Source organism: Micropterus dolomieu, linkage group LG01, assembly GCF_021292245.1.
Source record: "Micropterus dolomieu isolate WLL.071019.BEF.003 ecotype Adirondacks linkage group LG01, ASM2129224v1, whole genome shotgun sequence".
NCBI lineage: Eukaryota > Metazoa > Chordata > Actinopteri > Centrarchiformes > Centrarchidae > Micropterus > Micropterus dolomieu.
In genome coordinates this window covers 36,607,043-36,624,214 of record NC_060150.1, presented here as the reverse complement: position 1 = coordinate 36,624,214, position 17,172 = coordinate 36,607,043, and the positions used below count along the sequence as shown (strand labels likewise).

At 38.9% G+C, this 17,172-nt stretch overlaps 1 protein-coding gene across 4 annotated transcripts; it reads left to right on the top strand.

Annotated features, from left to right (window-relative positions):
- The first annotated feature begins 1,961 nt into the window (after window positions 1–1,961).
- On the top strand, window positions 1,962–16,175 carry hhatlb (hedgehog acyltransferase like, b). Of its 4 annotated transcripts, none has more exons than XM_046067549.1 (17): window positions 1,962–2,213; window positions 6,370–6,516; window positions 6,607–6,745; window positions 6,833–6,909; window positions 7,170–7,261; window positions 8,592–8,615; window positions 10,009–10,144; window positions 12,469–12,536; window positions 12,632–12,745; window positions 13,407–13,601; window positions 13,751–13,960; window positions 14,405–14,576; window positions 14,797–14,941; window positions 15,026–15,061; window positions 15,144–15,345; window positions 15,425–15,566; window positions 15,652–16,175. In XM_046067549.1, exons 4-17 carry the CDS (start codon window positions 6,870–6,872, stop codon window positions 15,861–15,863), a joined length of 1,788 nt encoding a protein of 595 aa, XP_045923505.1. In that variant the 5' UTR covers window positions 1,962–2,213; window positions 6,370–6,516; window positions 6,607–6,745; window positions 6,833–6,869; the 3' UTR covers window positions 15,864–16,175. The 4 variants fall into 4 exon arrangements, with proteins under 4 accessions (XP_045923505.1, XP_045923498.1, XP_045923513.1 ...); XM_046067542.1 differs by adding an exon at window positions 3,184–3,230 and having other exon boundaries at window positions 6,607–6,909; XM_046067557.1 differs by lacking the exon at window positions 6,833–6,909.
- The last annotated feature ends 997 nt before the right edge of the window (window positions 16,176–17,172 follow it).

Below are 17,172 nucleotides of genomic sequence, written 5' to 3'. Positions count from 1 at the left end.
GGTATGCAGTACGCTAGGCCAGGTTTAGCCAGTTTCAGGTTTTCAAAATCAAAACAATAAGAGGAATATGAATTTACGTACCACTAAAAACTTTTTTTTTTTTTTTTTATCTTATGTAAAGAGAGCAAGGGCGATCTGTAGCAGATGTTTGCTTTGGTATATTGGTGCATAAATAAGAATGATATGAAATAAAAGCAAATAAAAAGCAAGTAGCCTACTGTAATCACAACTGTAACATTACACTAACAATGTAGTGTCTATTTATGATAATAATAAAGCAACAAGAGTCCCCTTTCAAACTACTTCTGTTGTTTATTTATTTCAAAGTGCTTCTAAGTTATACCAGCCTGTCCATCAGGAGCCAGATGTTTCTTGATTAAAACATCACTCAGAATATAAAGACACTGGTACGACCATTTAAACTGCCTCACAGCTGCGGGTCTATCCTCTCACGTTGTTGCTGGACTCTTCTTCTGCGTTGGCTGCAGCGGTCTGTGTGGCTGTTGAACCAGGGGGCTCCGTGAGCTGACTGGCCTGGCTCATTAGCTAATGCCGCGGGCTGTAAAACAACTTCGGCTGTTGTCTTCTAAAGAGAAGACCGGTTGTTGTTACCATAGACATTGTTACAGTTCTAGCGCATTGCATTATGGGAAACAGGACGCGATTTTTCTATGGATTTTCCCTAATCAGTACGCCATCCGGGTATCATCTAGGCCAAATCAGCACGTACCTTTTTAAAATTTATAAGTTCTTTATTGCTCAAATGCAAGTATAAAGTGCAAACATAGACTAGGGGTTAACATATAAATAAAATAAATTAAAAATAAAGAAAATAATCAGCAGTTCAAGCAATTAAGAAGTTTACATATATCGAGAGTCTTTGAGGCTTTGGGGTTTGAAGAGTGCTGAATAGTTTGTATGTATTGTTGCAATTCACTCATAAATGCTTTAAATAAAGGTTTGCGGTTACAAAATTTACTTTTGTGAATGTGGAATTTTGCTAAGATAATGAAGAGATTTATGAGATAATATTGTTGTTTTTTTTAAAGTGCAGACATCATAAAAACCAAACAGCACATCTTTGTACAGCAGAGAAAAATGGGCAGAAATGTTACAGCTGATATATTGTGCAAAGTCTCTCCAAAAAATAACAGTACAAGGACAGCTCCAAAGTGTGTCCATAAGTGTATGGTTGTTTCACAATGAAGTCCACAGAAAGAGCAATGTCAATGTCATTTCTTAGTCTTTACAAATAATGTTTTGTTGGGTAGCATCGATGGAGAAGTTTGAAACAGATTTAAGGTCTGTTAAGGTTTATTTCTGATCAAGTATTTTGAGGGTATGGTCCAAAACTTTTTCCACTTGATATTTGAAACAAATCTTCCCCAGTAATGGATTACATATGGGATGGTGACAAAATCTTTCAGACATAGAGACCTAATCATTCTGTTCCCGATTGAAGGGCTGGAAAAACAACGTATTTTTCCTATCATAGTGTCATTTAACGACAACATACCGGTAGAAAGAACCGGTTCAGTGTTACCCTTAAATAACATCATCACACCTTTGGGAATGGTGTCCATTACAACAGCAAACTCTTTCGGAGTGACAGTTACAGCAAGACAAAAATTCAGAATAGTTCATTAGAAAACCTTCTGAGTTGAATAACTGTTTTACAAAAAGAATATTATTGTTAAACCAATTCTGGAAAAATATAGATTTGTTTTTGAATCAGCATGTACTACTAGTATAGTAGGCGGTTTCAAATACAGCCCTAGTGCAACGTTGCGCAATGGCCTTCCGGTTTGGTGGGCGTGTCAGTGGTGTTACCCAATCAGCTGCGATACTTTTGTAAACACAGCCTGGTTAAAAAAATGCAGTAAAAATCTTGCGTACACATCTGTGTGTTCAAGGCACCGCCGTTTCCGTTTAAAGATATATGTTTTGCTCATAGACTGTATATAAAAAGGTTTTGCTATGTTTTGTCGGCGCTTAATTCAGCCTAGATCCAGTCGCGACGTCAAGGTCCTCCAGTCGCGCCCTCGCTCACGCCACGCCCCCTTTATATTTCAGCATTATTTTGGCGCCAAAAAGTAACGTACGAAGCTCGGACGTAATTGTTCACGTGGACTGTCGTTTATAAAAGCGTCAGCTTTGTTAAATTAAAACGAGCGTCGACGCCTCCATGTCAAACATCCGGTCCTTGGACTGTGGTAAGTCTCTACTTATTAGACCATTGTTTTAACAGCAGTGTTGTAGAATAACTTTATATTGATGTTCACCATAAAATCCAGCTGACTGGTTTTATCTCTAAACAGAATTCCAAAAGGCTAACGTGACCGAGTTGATTGCTAGCTTAAATGTGCCATAAAATTGACAAGCTAACGTTACTAACATAACTAGTTCATGTCAAAGTAGACGTTTACATTGTAATATTGTTGTATTATTTGTAACGTCCATACATACATTTAAATGTCATAGTCCACGTGTGTGGAGTTGGCTAACGTTAAACTAGCTAACTTTAGCTTGATGTACTGTAGGTATCCTGTCTAACAATTCGCGGGCATTCCTACAAGGAGGTAGCAAATTAGTGTTGCATGAATTAATAACTGAGTAAGTAGTGTTACATTACTGATTTACCTTCACAGCCCTTTCAAATGTGTTTGGCAGTAATGTTAGCTAATGAAATTAAACTTGCTTTGTTGATGCTTGTAAAGTATGATGATCCTGAAATGTAAGTTGCTTTGGATAAAATCATCTACCAAATGAGTAACGATAACTTAAATTGTCTTCTCTCAATACTGTTAAAGAAATATGGCTATAGGTGGTGGTCTTGACAAACTGTTATAGATATAGTGTGTTTATAGTGTTATTATTCTTTTCGGGATGGGTATTAAATAAACCCTAGGGGCTTATTAATTATTATAGATTGTTTAATATAATGCACAGCAAGCAAAGTTAGCAGACCTTATGCAGCAATCAGACCAAACATGAATTTAATCCTCCCAACGCCAAGTAGGGTTGGACAGATGATGCCATTGTCCATCGGTGATGGCTGACAGATGGTTGAGCCGGCATCGTGAAAAAAATCAAAATTTTTCACATAATGCCACCATGTGAAAGCAGGTTTTAATCACCACGAACATTATTATAAATTTTAAATATGCTTCGCACCTTCCTCAGAATTCTCTTCTCCCTACACTCAGACACCCAAGAGGCCTAAACCTCAGGTAAACACACCGGCTTGCCCCCCCCCCCCCCCCCCCCCCCCCCCCCCCCCTCGCCTGTCTACTCCACTTTCTCCATCAGCAGTACGTCTTATAATGTCGCCTAAAAGACACAGAACTTGTATTTTTTTCCAGTCGTGATCTGTTATCACGGCAGCAGGTGAGCTGCTTGTGGGCTTTAAGTGTGAATTTATTAAAGGATAGCCTCTTGAGATGCATAATCTTATTTTCAAGAGGGTCCTAGGCTTAATGACGCAGCCTATCAAACAACCAAAACCAACGTCTGCACCTTGTGTGTTCACTGCTGCTTTACCTGGTCCGTGCTTGTAAAATTTCCACCGCAACTTGTAACGTCATAGGCTACCAAGTTTTTAACAGAGCAAAGTCTGTGCAAGTGAACATTAGACGACCGCTACGCGAACGGCAGAACATGACGGTGAAAGTTAGCGAAGGGAAATATTAGCAGTAAGTTTCTGTCACGTAGTAAACGTGCAGTGTAGGTCATTGTGTGTCCATTAATAAAGGTTTGTAGTTTTCCAGCCGCTGGAAAAGTTAAGGCTATTAGCGCTAGGTAACATCTCCCCTGTACAAGGGCGTGCTCTCTGTCCCCCACTCCAGACTTTTGGGGACAGAGCCTTCAGCGTCACAGCCCCCACCCTCTGGAACTCATCCCCACAGAGATCCCAAATGCTCCCTGTCTGGACACTTTCACAAATCTACTAAAAACCCAGCTTTTTACCAAGGCATTCAATCCTGAATGACTTTTTGTTGTTCTGTAACTATGTGTAAAGCATCCTTTGGTCCTGTGAAAGGTGCTAAAATATTTAATGTTTGCTAAATTAGTAACAAAGTAAAATTATCAGCTGTATGTCATTACTAACTTACCTACTGGTCAAGTGTTGAACATCAGGTACAAGCTTAGACTAAACTGGTGTACAGCTCTGTCCTGTATACATACTGTACATCCTGATAATTATATTTCAGTTTTCAGAGGAGTCTGACAACTGGTTGTTAAAGAATTGAGGGACCATGGAGATAATAAAGTAAATTAGGGATGCAAACTAGTCATTTTAAGCTAATTAGGAGAGGTTTCCTTTGGATTTTAATGTGCAAATTAAATGCTTAGTAATTATCCAGGGATCCTGTATAGGGAAAAAATGATGCATCAATAATCGTTTTATAATCGAATTGCAGCCCTCTGAATCGTAATCAAATCATGAGGTGCCCAGAGATTCCCACCCCTAGTGTTCACACACAACTAGATAATGCGAATAAACACCACTTGCCATTACTACAGTTGTATGAACCCAAAGTAAATATTTTGCTGTGATTAAATTGCAATAAACGGATCAAACTGATGCCAAAAAGTACAATATGATGCCGATGTGTTCGGGTCGATCAGGGCTATGCTAACTTGTTCACAGTAAAGTACAATGATAGGTGGAATAAAGTTACAGACTCATATTTACTGAACTCGCAAGGTAGTTCAACTTCCTTGCTTTCTTTTCTCCAAGTAATGTCCAGTTGTGTTTGTGTGGGTTTTTTTATTTTATAAATATGAAGTGCCAAGAGCTCTGGGTGCCAACCGACACGAACAACAGTGGAACCAGATGTGCATGGAATCTAGCTGCTGTGAAGATGAATCAACGTTGTAATTCCAAAAACTAAAGTAAAAAGCTAATTTAATAAAAGCAACTTGACTCCGTGCTCCTCCCGCGAGTAAACGGCATAGTTGTCAGAGCATAATCCAGTCCGACTACGGGTGTTTTATTTGTCCAAAAGCTGCAGCGCTGTTTCGGCTTCTCCCCCAAGTTTAGCAATCCCCGGCTCTGCCTGGCCCTCTCCTGACATCTGGATAATATCAACACTGATATTATTGACGGCTATCGTGACTCAGCGTAATGCACTTTCTCATGCAAGTTGAAAATTTTCAACTCGGGCAAAGGCCATTGCATTGCCGGCAGTGCCCCCTTCGCACCACCCAGCAAGAAATCATAATAAGTATGCTCATTACTGTAAGTGCAATAAAATATTCGCAAGTAAAAAGCCATAACTTAATCAAACCTGCTAAACTGCAAGATATTTCCTAGTGGAAAATCATTTTAATTTTTAATTTGCCCTTACGCTAGCACACTTGCATCACCCTACTTTATTATATGCATTCATGAGCCATTAAGAGTCAGGTGGTCCCAAAACAGCTGGCGTGCTGGTATCCTCCTGCAGCCATGACTCCATATTAAGGCTGATTAATTGACCCTTCACTAAGCCACACCCCGAACACATGGCTGGCCAATCACAGCAGAGTATAGGTTTCGCTTTAACTGAGGTCCGACACTTTCATGGCTGTGCTCCATTGACTCTAATGTAAAACGAGTCGTTTTCAAGCTTTCTTTTTCCAAGATATGGTCAAACACTGTTCCTGCAGAACTTGTTATAATTACAGTTCCTACCCAGAGAGGTTGAAAGGAGAAGAACGATTTATTACCTTACCAAAACTTAAATCAAATCCAGAAAAATGTAGGCTGTGGATTGTTCCAAATGTAAGGTTAGCTAGCGTTAGCTAAACTTACTACTGAATGTAACGTTATAAAGCCCTACTGTTCTGCTTTTAATGACTGTAATGGTGAACAGAGGCCTACTCAGCCGTACAAGAGCAATGTTGATCCTTAATAGTGTTGTCCTCTTAATAGTCAGGTGATATGGTGGTTCACTTTTACTCTGCGATCAGTAGACTAACTTCTGTAATTTGAATTTTTTTTTTCACGTCAGTTGGACAGCCTGAATATAACCTTCAAATGCACAATTTGCTTCTTTTTGAGATCGTTTCTCAAGGGAGTGCAGTAATAAACAGTGGCAATATAGTTGTGTGCTGTACATAGTCTGTCTTCATATATAGATTATATAATTTACTGTTATAGCCTAACTATAATAAATTAAAGGTACTGCTGGTAAATATGTATCAGATTGGTTTAGCATTTTATTCAAAAAGAGAGAACAAATATTGTGATAACAGGGAGGATGTGGTTCCACTTAACATGGATAATTAGCATAATCATTTGTTGTAATTAACTGAGATTTTTTTTTTTTTGGACAATTGTCATTATAAAATCTTTGAATCTTCTTTGTGTATGCGATAATTCAGTGTTTGGTTGCTTCATTGGAAGAATCAACCTCAATCTAACTAAAGTGGGGCTGTCCAAAGATGAAGTGCACTTCCGTCAGCACATGGAAAACGAGATGGCGCACTACGTATGCGACTGCTGGGACGCTGATTTCCAAAATATTCTTTGTAAATATTTTTCTTTTTTATTCACACAATATAGACTGAGAAGTTTGGAACTGTGGACGCAAGTCAAGACAAATCTGTTTTCTCCCTCAGGGCTGGCTAGATATAGTCGCCGTTCTGACTGATCCTGCTATGACCTCCAGTGTCACTCCAGAGCCACCAAGGTCCCTCTAGTGAAGCCCCTGGAGGAACCCATATCCTTCTATTCTCCCAGTCCTACAACCAAACTATGGTCTAATTATAGCCCTCTTTTTGAGTATTATATTTAAGAATATATAAATCTCAATGTAATGTGGTGATGTTGTGTTTATTTCTGTAGGGAGTTCAGCTTTCAAACACACGGCAGGACAGTTAAAATGAAAAAAGATGTGGTTGGTTTCCAGAAAATGTTGCATTGTAAGAGAACTCAAAGCTGCAGAGTAGAACAATGAGTTATTCGTGTGGGAAAACAATCGTCTCTATTTTTCCCACAGTGGAGGAAATTGTTCCTCTAATAATCAAGCCCTCCTTTGACATCAGAATCACGTACTCTTCGAGTACTTGTTCCGCCTCCTTCAAAACAACATGAGTGGGGAATTATGTGCTTGTTAATATTGTGCTGTAATTGTTTCACTGTTTTTTAATTGAAGATTAAATCTTGATTATTTCTTGTCCAGTATTTCAGCTTCCCTGCCACTGTAGCTCCATACAAATGTTCCTTCACTGGGGAAACGAAACCAGGGGTTTATGCCATTTGTCCACCAGTTATGTAAGTGTGATGCTAACTTTTAGATTTCAATACAGTACTATTCAGTTTAAGCACAGGGGGCAAATAAAGATTTTACATTTTACACAGTAATTGTTTTTTGAAAAAGAAAGCTTCTTAGCCTATTATTAGACAGGAAAGAGCTATTTTCATTAATTGGGAGTTTATGATGGTACACAGGTCTAACAATATGATTGAGAGCATTAATTCCTAGGATTGCATCTTTATCTGTAGGTCTGTCAAGACATAACAGATACAGCAGCATCTGGAGATTCAAGCTTGTTTCATACTGTAGACTGGAGGAAAGCTCTGCCAGTCACAAACATGCTGGAGGGCTCACGTGGTCCTCTGTGGCCTCCCTTGAGCAGTGTTACTGTCACTTGAGCAACTGTCTTAACAACTCCCAGTGGATGTGTAGTGCTGATACTGTGAAAGTAGAAAACCTAGATAAAGTCAAGTGTAGAGTTTTATAAATACTGTCTGTTTTGGTTGACCTTTTCAAAAACACCACATACTGTACGGTTTTCTTTTTGTGAACATGTCCTACAATTTCCCAGCTGTATAGATAACGCTGCATCTCCATTGTATTGTCACTAGACGGCACTACATGTTTTCATAGTTCATTGTAGAATTTGAAGCATGGCGGTTTGGCTACCACTCAAAATTGCAACAGGCTTAGACCCTCCCAAAACAGATCTGGCAAGTGGCAACCAGGAATATGGAAAATAGCAACAAGAGAAGAGACAGTAGGTCTTTTATTCTGAAAATGTAAAAATAACTACACAGCATTTCTTAAATGTCTCAAACAAGGACAAACCCAATGCAGACAAGCATAAATAACATGTACATTTGATGGTAAATCATGCTTTTTTTTCCTTTTTTTTTTTTTTTTGCATAATGCAGTTTGGTGCTAAATGTGATTAACCTAATGAAGACAAATTCTATTCTGCACATGAACAGACTATATAGCTGCCAGAAGTAGGTTTACCCTCGCCTTCCGAAATCAGTCATCTGTAAAAGCAAGATAAAAGTCCTTTAATGGACTTCTAATGTTGTTAATGTTAAACTGATTTAGCAGTCCTCATGGCCCGCCCCCTCTGTGTCAGTGGTCAAAGTATAAATACATCATGTCACCTTTAACCGATGGCAGCTCCCTCTCAGGGAGTCAGAGGGACCCGCAGCCCACCCTGCATTCTGTAGATGCACAGCACATGTAAAAGTTTACAATTCTTTCGTGCCTTTATTTTTTTGATGACACTTTAATCTGTTTTTTTCCCCCCTCCTTTTGAACAAATCAAAAAGGTGCTGCTATTTATTTTTTTTCTTTCTTCAGGGGCCCACAACTGCTGCGTTCAAGGTCAGTATCACAACAGGTGCTGAGGAGGACAAACTGACATGCATGACCGGGTGGCATTTCAACAGCAGGCATCTCACTCAGGCATTGTAAAGAGCAAACGGGCACAGATTTTAATACAGCTAGAAAAAAAATAAGTGCGGTGTTGTCTGTGGACCTGAAAGACGATTTAAATTTTAGTTTCTGCATTACAAATCAATATGGCATTGTTTTGGGCTGATAACTTTAGTGGAGAGAAATATGTTAAATAGCAGGCAGCTGCACTTTGTTGTCTGTGTCCATCAGTGGAAACTTGCCCTCCACTGTTCATTTAACTTGATAATCACACGCAGATAAGGTTCCTGATTTATGGTGGCTTTTAGGACTTAAAACAATCATTTGACAGAGACAAGTGAGCCACATGACTTTGCATTATTTGCTCTGGCGTCTCAAATGTAAAAGAGAAAACGGCTAATGTTACGGAAGAGGCATCAAAATAAAGCATGCAGTTGTATCGGTTAATGTAGATAAAATGTGGCATGTCTACATGAAGAAGTAGCCGAATTATGAAGTGCATTTACTAAAGTACTGTAGTACAATTTTAACCATTACTGCCATTTGATGCTACTCTTCCACTCCACTACTGATCACAGTGGAAATAATGTAATTTTACTCTTCTAGATTTATTTGATAGCTATAGTTGCTAGTTATTTTGCATATACAGACTTTTACATGCGGTGAGTTTATAAATTATGATGCATTCTGTATTTACAGATTAAGCTCGCCAACATAAAAAGCTTCACCTCAACCATCTACAACATGCTGCTTACACGTTAATGCATCAGTAACAAGAAAAGAGCCACTCTGCTGCCATGAGTACTTTCACTTTTGATAGCCTACTTTAAATTTCACTACTTGCGTAAATATTTGAATGCAGTGTTTTTCCATTAAAGTATTGCTACTTTTTCTTCCACCACTAAAAGCAATACCCCAGTCTAAAAACACATTTAGTAAAAACAACTACCTACCAAAGCCAGTGTAAATGAAATATTAAGTTTTACTATACAGTAGTCTAGGTAGTACAAGTTTGACCAACCACAATGTTCTGCATTAGCATGAATAAAATGACAATTTTGAGTGTAGGACTTTCAGTATTTTTGCGTTGTGTTACTGCTGCTTTTACTTAAGTAAAGGACCTGGAAACTGCTACAGGGTCTAATTTTCAGTATGCATAATCATTTATGGACACATCTCATTACAGCCATCAGATAAATGGTAAAAATGCAAAATCTCTCTGAGGTACAGTTGAGTAAAAATAGTGTCTCAGAAAGGAAATGTATACTGCATGAATGTAATTTCAGGTAAAACCTGTTGTAGTTGTACAGAAAAATGGTTCACTGGTCTGATGTCTGTTCAGGAGCCTCCAGAGCGCCCCCTGTCTGTCACCATGGGGATCAAAGCTGCTCTTCCCAAATATGAGATCTATTTCTACAACACAGTGCTGTGTCTGGCCATGTTCTGGGCTGCCAGCTGGATCTTTGAGGTGTCCAGTTGTGAGTATGAGAAAGCGCATGCTCACAAAGTATTAAAATATCATGCTTGTGAAGTACTGGTAAGTGTCTGCTAATAAATAAAACTCTGACATGCTATGAGCACCAAATGTGTCTCAATATGTAGCATAAAATACCCGCCCCAAAATACAGTATTTCCTCCTGTTTGAGTAATTGTTGAAAACCATAGTACTAGCTGCTCTATAATTACTGACCCTTATAAGAAAATGATATATTAATATATATTTGACCAATTTTATTAAAAAGATGTCTTCAATAGGAGCAAATGGCCTTTAGGTCTGTGCCACGAACAGGCTGCAGAAGTTGAAACATTTTTAGTGACGGACTAACACTTTGTTGGTTTGGGCTTTTCGTGGAATTTGTTTAACTGATACTGGATTTTTAAGGCCAATAATCGACACGGCAAATGTTTTAGACAAGTGTGTGTGTGTGGGGGGGATGCTTCAAAGTAGACATGTTAATAGATTATATTTATCCACAAAACGCAAAGTGAGTGAACGGAAGAAAAATCTAAATCAATATTTGGTGTGACCTTATAGCCTTCAAAACGGCATCAATTCCTCCAGGTAGTTTTTAAAGGAGCTTGGCAGGTAGGTTGGCCCAAACATCTTGGAGAACTACTCACTTTAGGCAGTCTCAGTTGCTTCTTTCTCTTCCTCACCCCAGACAGACTTGATATCAGGGCTCTGTGGGGGCCATACCATCACTTCCAAGACTCGTTGTTTTTGCTGAAGATAGCTCTTAATGACTTTCACTGTATGTTTGTGGTCGTTGTCATGTTGAACAATAAATTTGGGGCCAATCAGATGCCTCCCTGACTGTTTTTGTCTGCCTTTACTTCTCAACATTGAAGTGACCATTAATTCTGGCCAAATCCCCAACTAGGTCTGCAGAAACTTGCAAGGAACTTTCACCATGCTTCAATGCTGCTTGCAGATGCTTATTCTTGTACTGCTTTCTAGCCCTCTGGCAACAAGCTGCCTTCTGCTGCAGCCAAATATTTCAGATTTTGACTCCAGAGCACCTGCTGCAATTTTTCTGCACCCCGGTTCCGGTGTTTCCGTGCATAGTTGAGTCCCTTGGGCTTGTTTCCATGTCGGAGGTATGGCTGCCAAGTTCCTTCAAAAACTACTTAGAACTGCTGCTGTTTTAAAAGTAAAGGGTGGTCGCACCAAATATTGATTTGATGTATAGATTTTTCTTCTGTTTACCCACTTTAATTGTTAAATATAATCTATTAACCGGCCAATCCTTCTTACTTTGCAGCTTTTTCCAAACCTGATATTTGTGCAACTCTACACCATAATAAATCTAATTTTACTGCTCATCATGATTGTTTAATATATAGGGAGAATTAAGAGGGAAAGAGCGAGTGATTTCAGACAGCTGTAGTTTGCACAAAAGAGATCTAATCAGGCAATTAAAAGTAAAACAAAGTAAAAACATCTGAGTGGGATCTTTTACAGTTGAAAAATAAACTTGTTTCTGGTGAACAAACTATTTAATGGTGACATTTCTGTAATTTCTTACTATTATATCCGTGCTGATCTCAAACCAGCTGATATTACCCATGCCGACATATTGGGCCGATTCCACTATGCAACAGAAAAATATAGTTCAAAGCAAACTTCGATCAAATTTCTTCCTGATTGTGCTAACTGTAGGCGACTGCAGAAGTAAGGAACTAAAGCAAATTCTATGATGTAAAAGTACTATAAAAAGGCTGCTCAAAAGCAATAATACTTTCACATTTACACACATACTCTAATGCAGATGTGCAAACACAAAACCATGTATAAACTTAAGTCCAAATATTTTATGTTTTTAAAGAGATCCATGCATTAGTTTACCCAGAAATGAGGCTAGACTGTGAACCCTATGTGGCACAAGTTATAACTTTTGCCTTGTAGTGCAGTCACGTACAGATAACACAATGTGCAGTATACATATAGGGGCAGGATCACTGTGTGAGGGTGAAGAGTGGAAGCTATGCAGCCCACGCAGAGGAGATCAGGTGTCAGTATTAATACCACATAGAAAGAAAATAGGTCCTGTGTTGGCCCTGCATATCACTTGTAACAAAAGTTTCACATCTGCAATCAAGGACAATAAAAATATAAAAAAGATAATAATAAAATATATCAAGCAGCAGCAGAAAATGTTAATGTATGTGTGCTGATATGAGATATCCTCTTATGCCATATGTTCTATATTATATGCCATACGTTTTGTTTCTTGCTGTGTTGCCATTTTTCATCAACTTTCATTATTTCTATTTATTTTTTTTTCTCTTTCCCTGTTTCCAGCAAGTGCAAACAGAAAGACGTTCAAAACCAGTGTGAAGCCAGGATGGTACTACTTTGGGAGGAGAATGGTGAGAGAACATTCATAGTTTATCAAGACATTTGTCATTGATGTAAAAGAACCCAAAACATTTTAATATGTCTTTTTCTGCTCATTCACCTACAGGACACGGCCGATGTGGAGTGGATGATGTGGTTTTCTACCTTCAGAGAGCACATCTTGTTTGCTCTCTCTGGTCATGTGCTGTTCGCTAAGATCTGCTCCATGCTGGCTCCTCAGGTGCTTCTACTGAGTGATTCATTGATTAATAACTACTTGAGCTGCAGCAGGAGGTAAAGGACTCAGGGTTTAATGATCTGAGCAAAACATTGAGCCACTATGAAGAGACAAAAGAAACAACCAGTTTTCATCTCTCATTGCATTGTGTTGTCATGAGGACTTGGTGACATTTGAAAGCCTCTTTGTCACTATTTATTTTTACAACATTGCACAGTGGCTTTTTATATCGTTAGCTAAACAGCAGCTGATGAATGGGACCAGGTGAAGAGAAAAGGTCTGAGTGACAGTCAGATGGAGGGATGACTGTAGATGAAGAATGAATGAGACAACAAATAGAAATGGAGCTCTATATTTAGCAAGATCACTTATGGCAGCTTAGTTTGGTTCACAAAAATAGACCATGTGTCAGCAGGGTCCACGAGTGTAGATCTTTGAATATTTGTCGCTTTGAGTAAACTGTACAAATGTTTTTGTGATAATTAATCAGTATGGCAGAGTGAAGGAGTGTTTCTTTGTCATCAGTTGCCCTTAAACAGATGTTATCTACAGCATTGGAGGGTAATTTATATTTACAACTGTCAGATAACTGTAGTGGAGGGAAAAGGACAATGTTTCCCTATGAAATGTATTAGTAATTAGATGCCACATTTCTCTCCCACAGTACAGGTCCTTGGTGTATATGGTGTATGGGCTGCTGTCTGTGTGGACCAGTATGGGCTGGACCTACATCACCCTCATCCTGTCCCACTGTATCCTGCTCTACAGCATCTCCTTAGTGAAAATCCGCTGGCTTTGCTTTGTCACTGGTCTTTGCACCCTCGCTACATTCAAGTGTGAACCCTTCGTGTCCTGGCAGGTAAGCTGTGTGCACTTTGTAAGTTACATTACAAAAGTTATGAAAATTATTGGGCTTGTCTCCTGAAGCAAGACGAAATCTGTCGTCAAAGTGACCAAATTTCGTTAAACTCTTTCATGTTTTATTTTCCTCGTTTCTATCCCATGTAGGCTGGTTTTGTGGAGGGGGACTTTGATCTGCGGCATGTTCTCTTCTATGGAGGCTGTGGGTTTACTATAATGCGCTGTATGAGCTTTGCTCTGGAGAACTGCGAGAAGAAAGATGGAAACTACAACATCCTGGAGCTGATCAAGTACAACTTCTACCTCCCCTTCTTCTATTTCGGGCCCATCATGACCTTTGATAAGTTTTATATTCAAGTAAGTAAAATCAGGTATTTATTCCCAGTCATTCAGCAGCTCAGGCGTGTGGGACTAATGCAGTACTCTTGATGGTCTTGTATTCTTAAAGCAGTAGCTCTTTCCTCTGTTTTGTTTAAATATGTTTAAAGGTCTGAAGAGGTAAAGAAGTAACAGAAAAAGAGAGAGAGAGAAAAATGTTAGATTGACATCTGAAAACATAAATATGGTGGGGGGGGGGGCAACTGGGAACAAATGTCACAGAGGAGGAATATTGTCTTTGGGGCCTGGAAATCCTCTAACAGTTGGATGTTTTCTCTTGGAAAGCCATCACAGTACACTAAAGAAGACAAAGTCTACTGCTGCGTTCATGCAAATGATAAGCTCTGTAGCCTGATTACATACCATATGTTTGTTTCTGCAAACCGCAAAATCAGAGTGACGTTTGTCTGCTGCCCCATGCAGGTCAACAGGTTAGACCTGACCAGGAAAGAGGGGGAGATGTGGAATATCAGTCTGCACGGCATGACTCACCTGGGAGTCGTCATTATAGTGGACGTCCTCTTCCATTTCATGTACATCCTCACCATCCCCACAGACATGAAGCTGCTGAAGCACCTCTCGGACTGGGCTCTAGGTTTGTGCCATCTCCCCGAAATACCCTACAGTTATTATTTTGAATGAATGCTGTGGGGTGTTAACCAGATCATTTGACCAGGTTTCTTTATAGAAACTTTTAGCATGAGAAGAGGAGTGTGATAAAATGTGGATAACATATTATGTGCCTGTATGTATTCCATTTTATACTGTATAACAATACATTGACTGTGTAAATAATGTGACTGTATTGTTTACAGTGGGCCTAGCTTACTTTAACCTGGTGTATGACTGGGTAAAAGCAGCTGTTATGTTTGGAGTCATCAACACAGTGGCCAGACTGGACCATCTGGACCCTCCCAAGCCACCAAAATGCATCACTTTGCTCTACGTGTTTGCTGAAACGTGAGTTTACACAGCTTGATCACATTTGGATTATTACAAATCTGTAAAACTAATCCTGTATTGTTGTATTTTCTTCTTTTATAGCCATTTTGACAGAGGGATCAACGAGTGGCTATGCAAGTGAGTGTCTCAGAAAGATCAGTAAATTCAAGTCTTATTAATGTTTACACATTTATAGGTTCTGATGTCTGATTATCTACAGGTATGTGTACAATTACCTGGGTGGAAAACATGAGAATGTGGTGGAGGAGCTGGTTGCTACGCTGTGCACCTTCGGCGTCACCATCCTCTGGCTAGGACCCTGCAAGGTGGTGCTGGTCTGGGCTTTCTTTAACTGTTTTGGCCTCAACTTTGAGCTGTGGGTCGCCAAGCTCTTCTCCATGGAGCCTTTTGCTTCTTTTGAGGTTTGTTAGTGGAAGATGCATTCACATTTCAGTAAGGAAACTGAAAATTTTTATATTAGTTATGTTACATTTTTCACAGATGGCAATGTCAGAAGCAACGTCCAGACGGATCAGAGCCGTCTTCAATACTTTCAACTTCTGGAGCATTGTGTTGTACAACATCCTGGCCTTGAACAGTTTGGACTTTGCCAAGTTAGTCGCCAAACGGCTGCTTCTCAAAGGTGACGTAGTTATTATTTTTTATTTTGCAGAGGGTTTACTTTTTTCTCTTAACAATTAAAAGGTAAGTTTTTCTTATCTTCCCAGGCTTCCCTATAACCACCACCATTGTCATGTTTGTGACCTACTGCCTGATTCAAGTGATTAAGGAGAGAGAGAGGAGGCAGGCCCTCATTGATGATCCTGATCCTCTTCCTCCCGCTCCTCCTCCGAACACCATCACCGGCCCAACCAGCGCTGCAGCTGCGCCTGCTGCTGCTCAGCCTGTCACAGATCCCAGCAAGGAAAAAGCTGAGTAGATATTTCATTCTAATAGTGAATGATATAGAATATAGCCAACAGTATTGTCACCAGTCCAGATTGTCTCATGTGAATTGTGAACAAATGTTTGCTATCTGTTAATGTAGAAAACTGTAAATAAATTAACCATCATATAACTGTGTTTATATCTAAAAGGGGAAAAAATTGAGCTTAATGAAAGACACTCAAACGTCTGAAGATAATGAAAATGACAATACAAAGTATTCTGTGTAACAACACTCCAGGGATGCCATTTTTCTGAAACCTTTGTCATTAATGCAAAAAATAAATTGCAAAATTTGTTCAAAGCATCAAGTTTTGTGTCTTTATGGTGAGTTTACTTTCTGATAAAGCTGTATGAATTAGAATTATTAATGAATTAGAGAAGTTTTTTTTACAGTCCATGAGTCAGTGCTGAGTCTTGTCATTAGCTGTGTTTCTGTAGCATACATCAGCATAGCAGCTTAATTCCTGTTTGATGCCTACACTGTTTAACCCTTTTAACGCTGTCCAGACATGGCTGTGGTCCCACCTGTGGGGAATCACTACCTGGACCTGGAAAGTGTGATCAAAATGGCATGACTACTGTATGCCTATAAAAATTGGTTTTGTTTTGAGAATGCCACATAGGTCTAATGAAACAGGCTTTTTAGGTTTCATTAATGTAATAAGTGGTAGAAGAATTACTCATAGTACTCAAGTACAAGTTGCTATACTACAGTGTAGAAATACTTTGTTACAAGTAAAAGTTCAAAGGTGTCAGCATTAAAATATACTATCAAAGTAAGTATCAAAAGTAAAAGTAGTCATTATGAAGAATGCCATATTTCGGAATTATTTTATATATATTATTCAATTATCATTATTGATGTATTAATGTGTGCATACATTTTAATTTTTCATTTGATTAAGTTCATTCAGTTTAATTTATTAGTTGATGTAACTAAAAATTGTGTTAATGTATTTGCTTTTTTAAACAACATTTTTTGTTAATTAATGAATTAATAATGTCATTTAATATAATTAATATCAGTTAATAATTTTTATTAATTTGACATTTTTATCTATTTGTCTTATTAAATTAAATTTCCATCCATCCATCGTCAGTCGCTTATCCTGCGTACAGGGTCGCGGGGGGCTGGGGCCAATCCTGAACAACCAATCCTGAACAACCACTCACGCTCACACCTAAGGACAATTTTAGGGTCACCAATTAACCTAGTCCGCATGTCTGACAGTGGGAGGAAGCCAGAGCACCGGGAGAGAACCCACGCAGACACGAACAAAAAGACCAGACTTAGCCTTCAA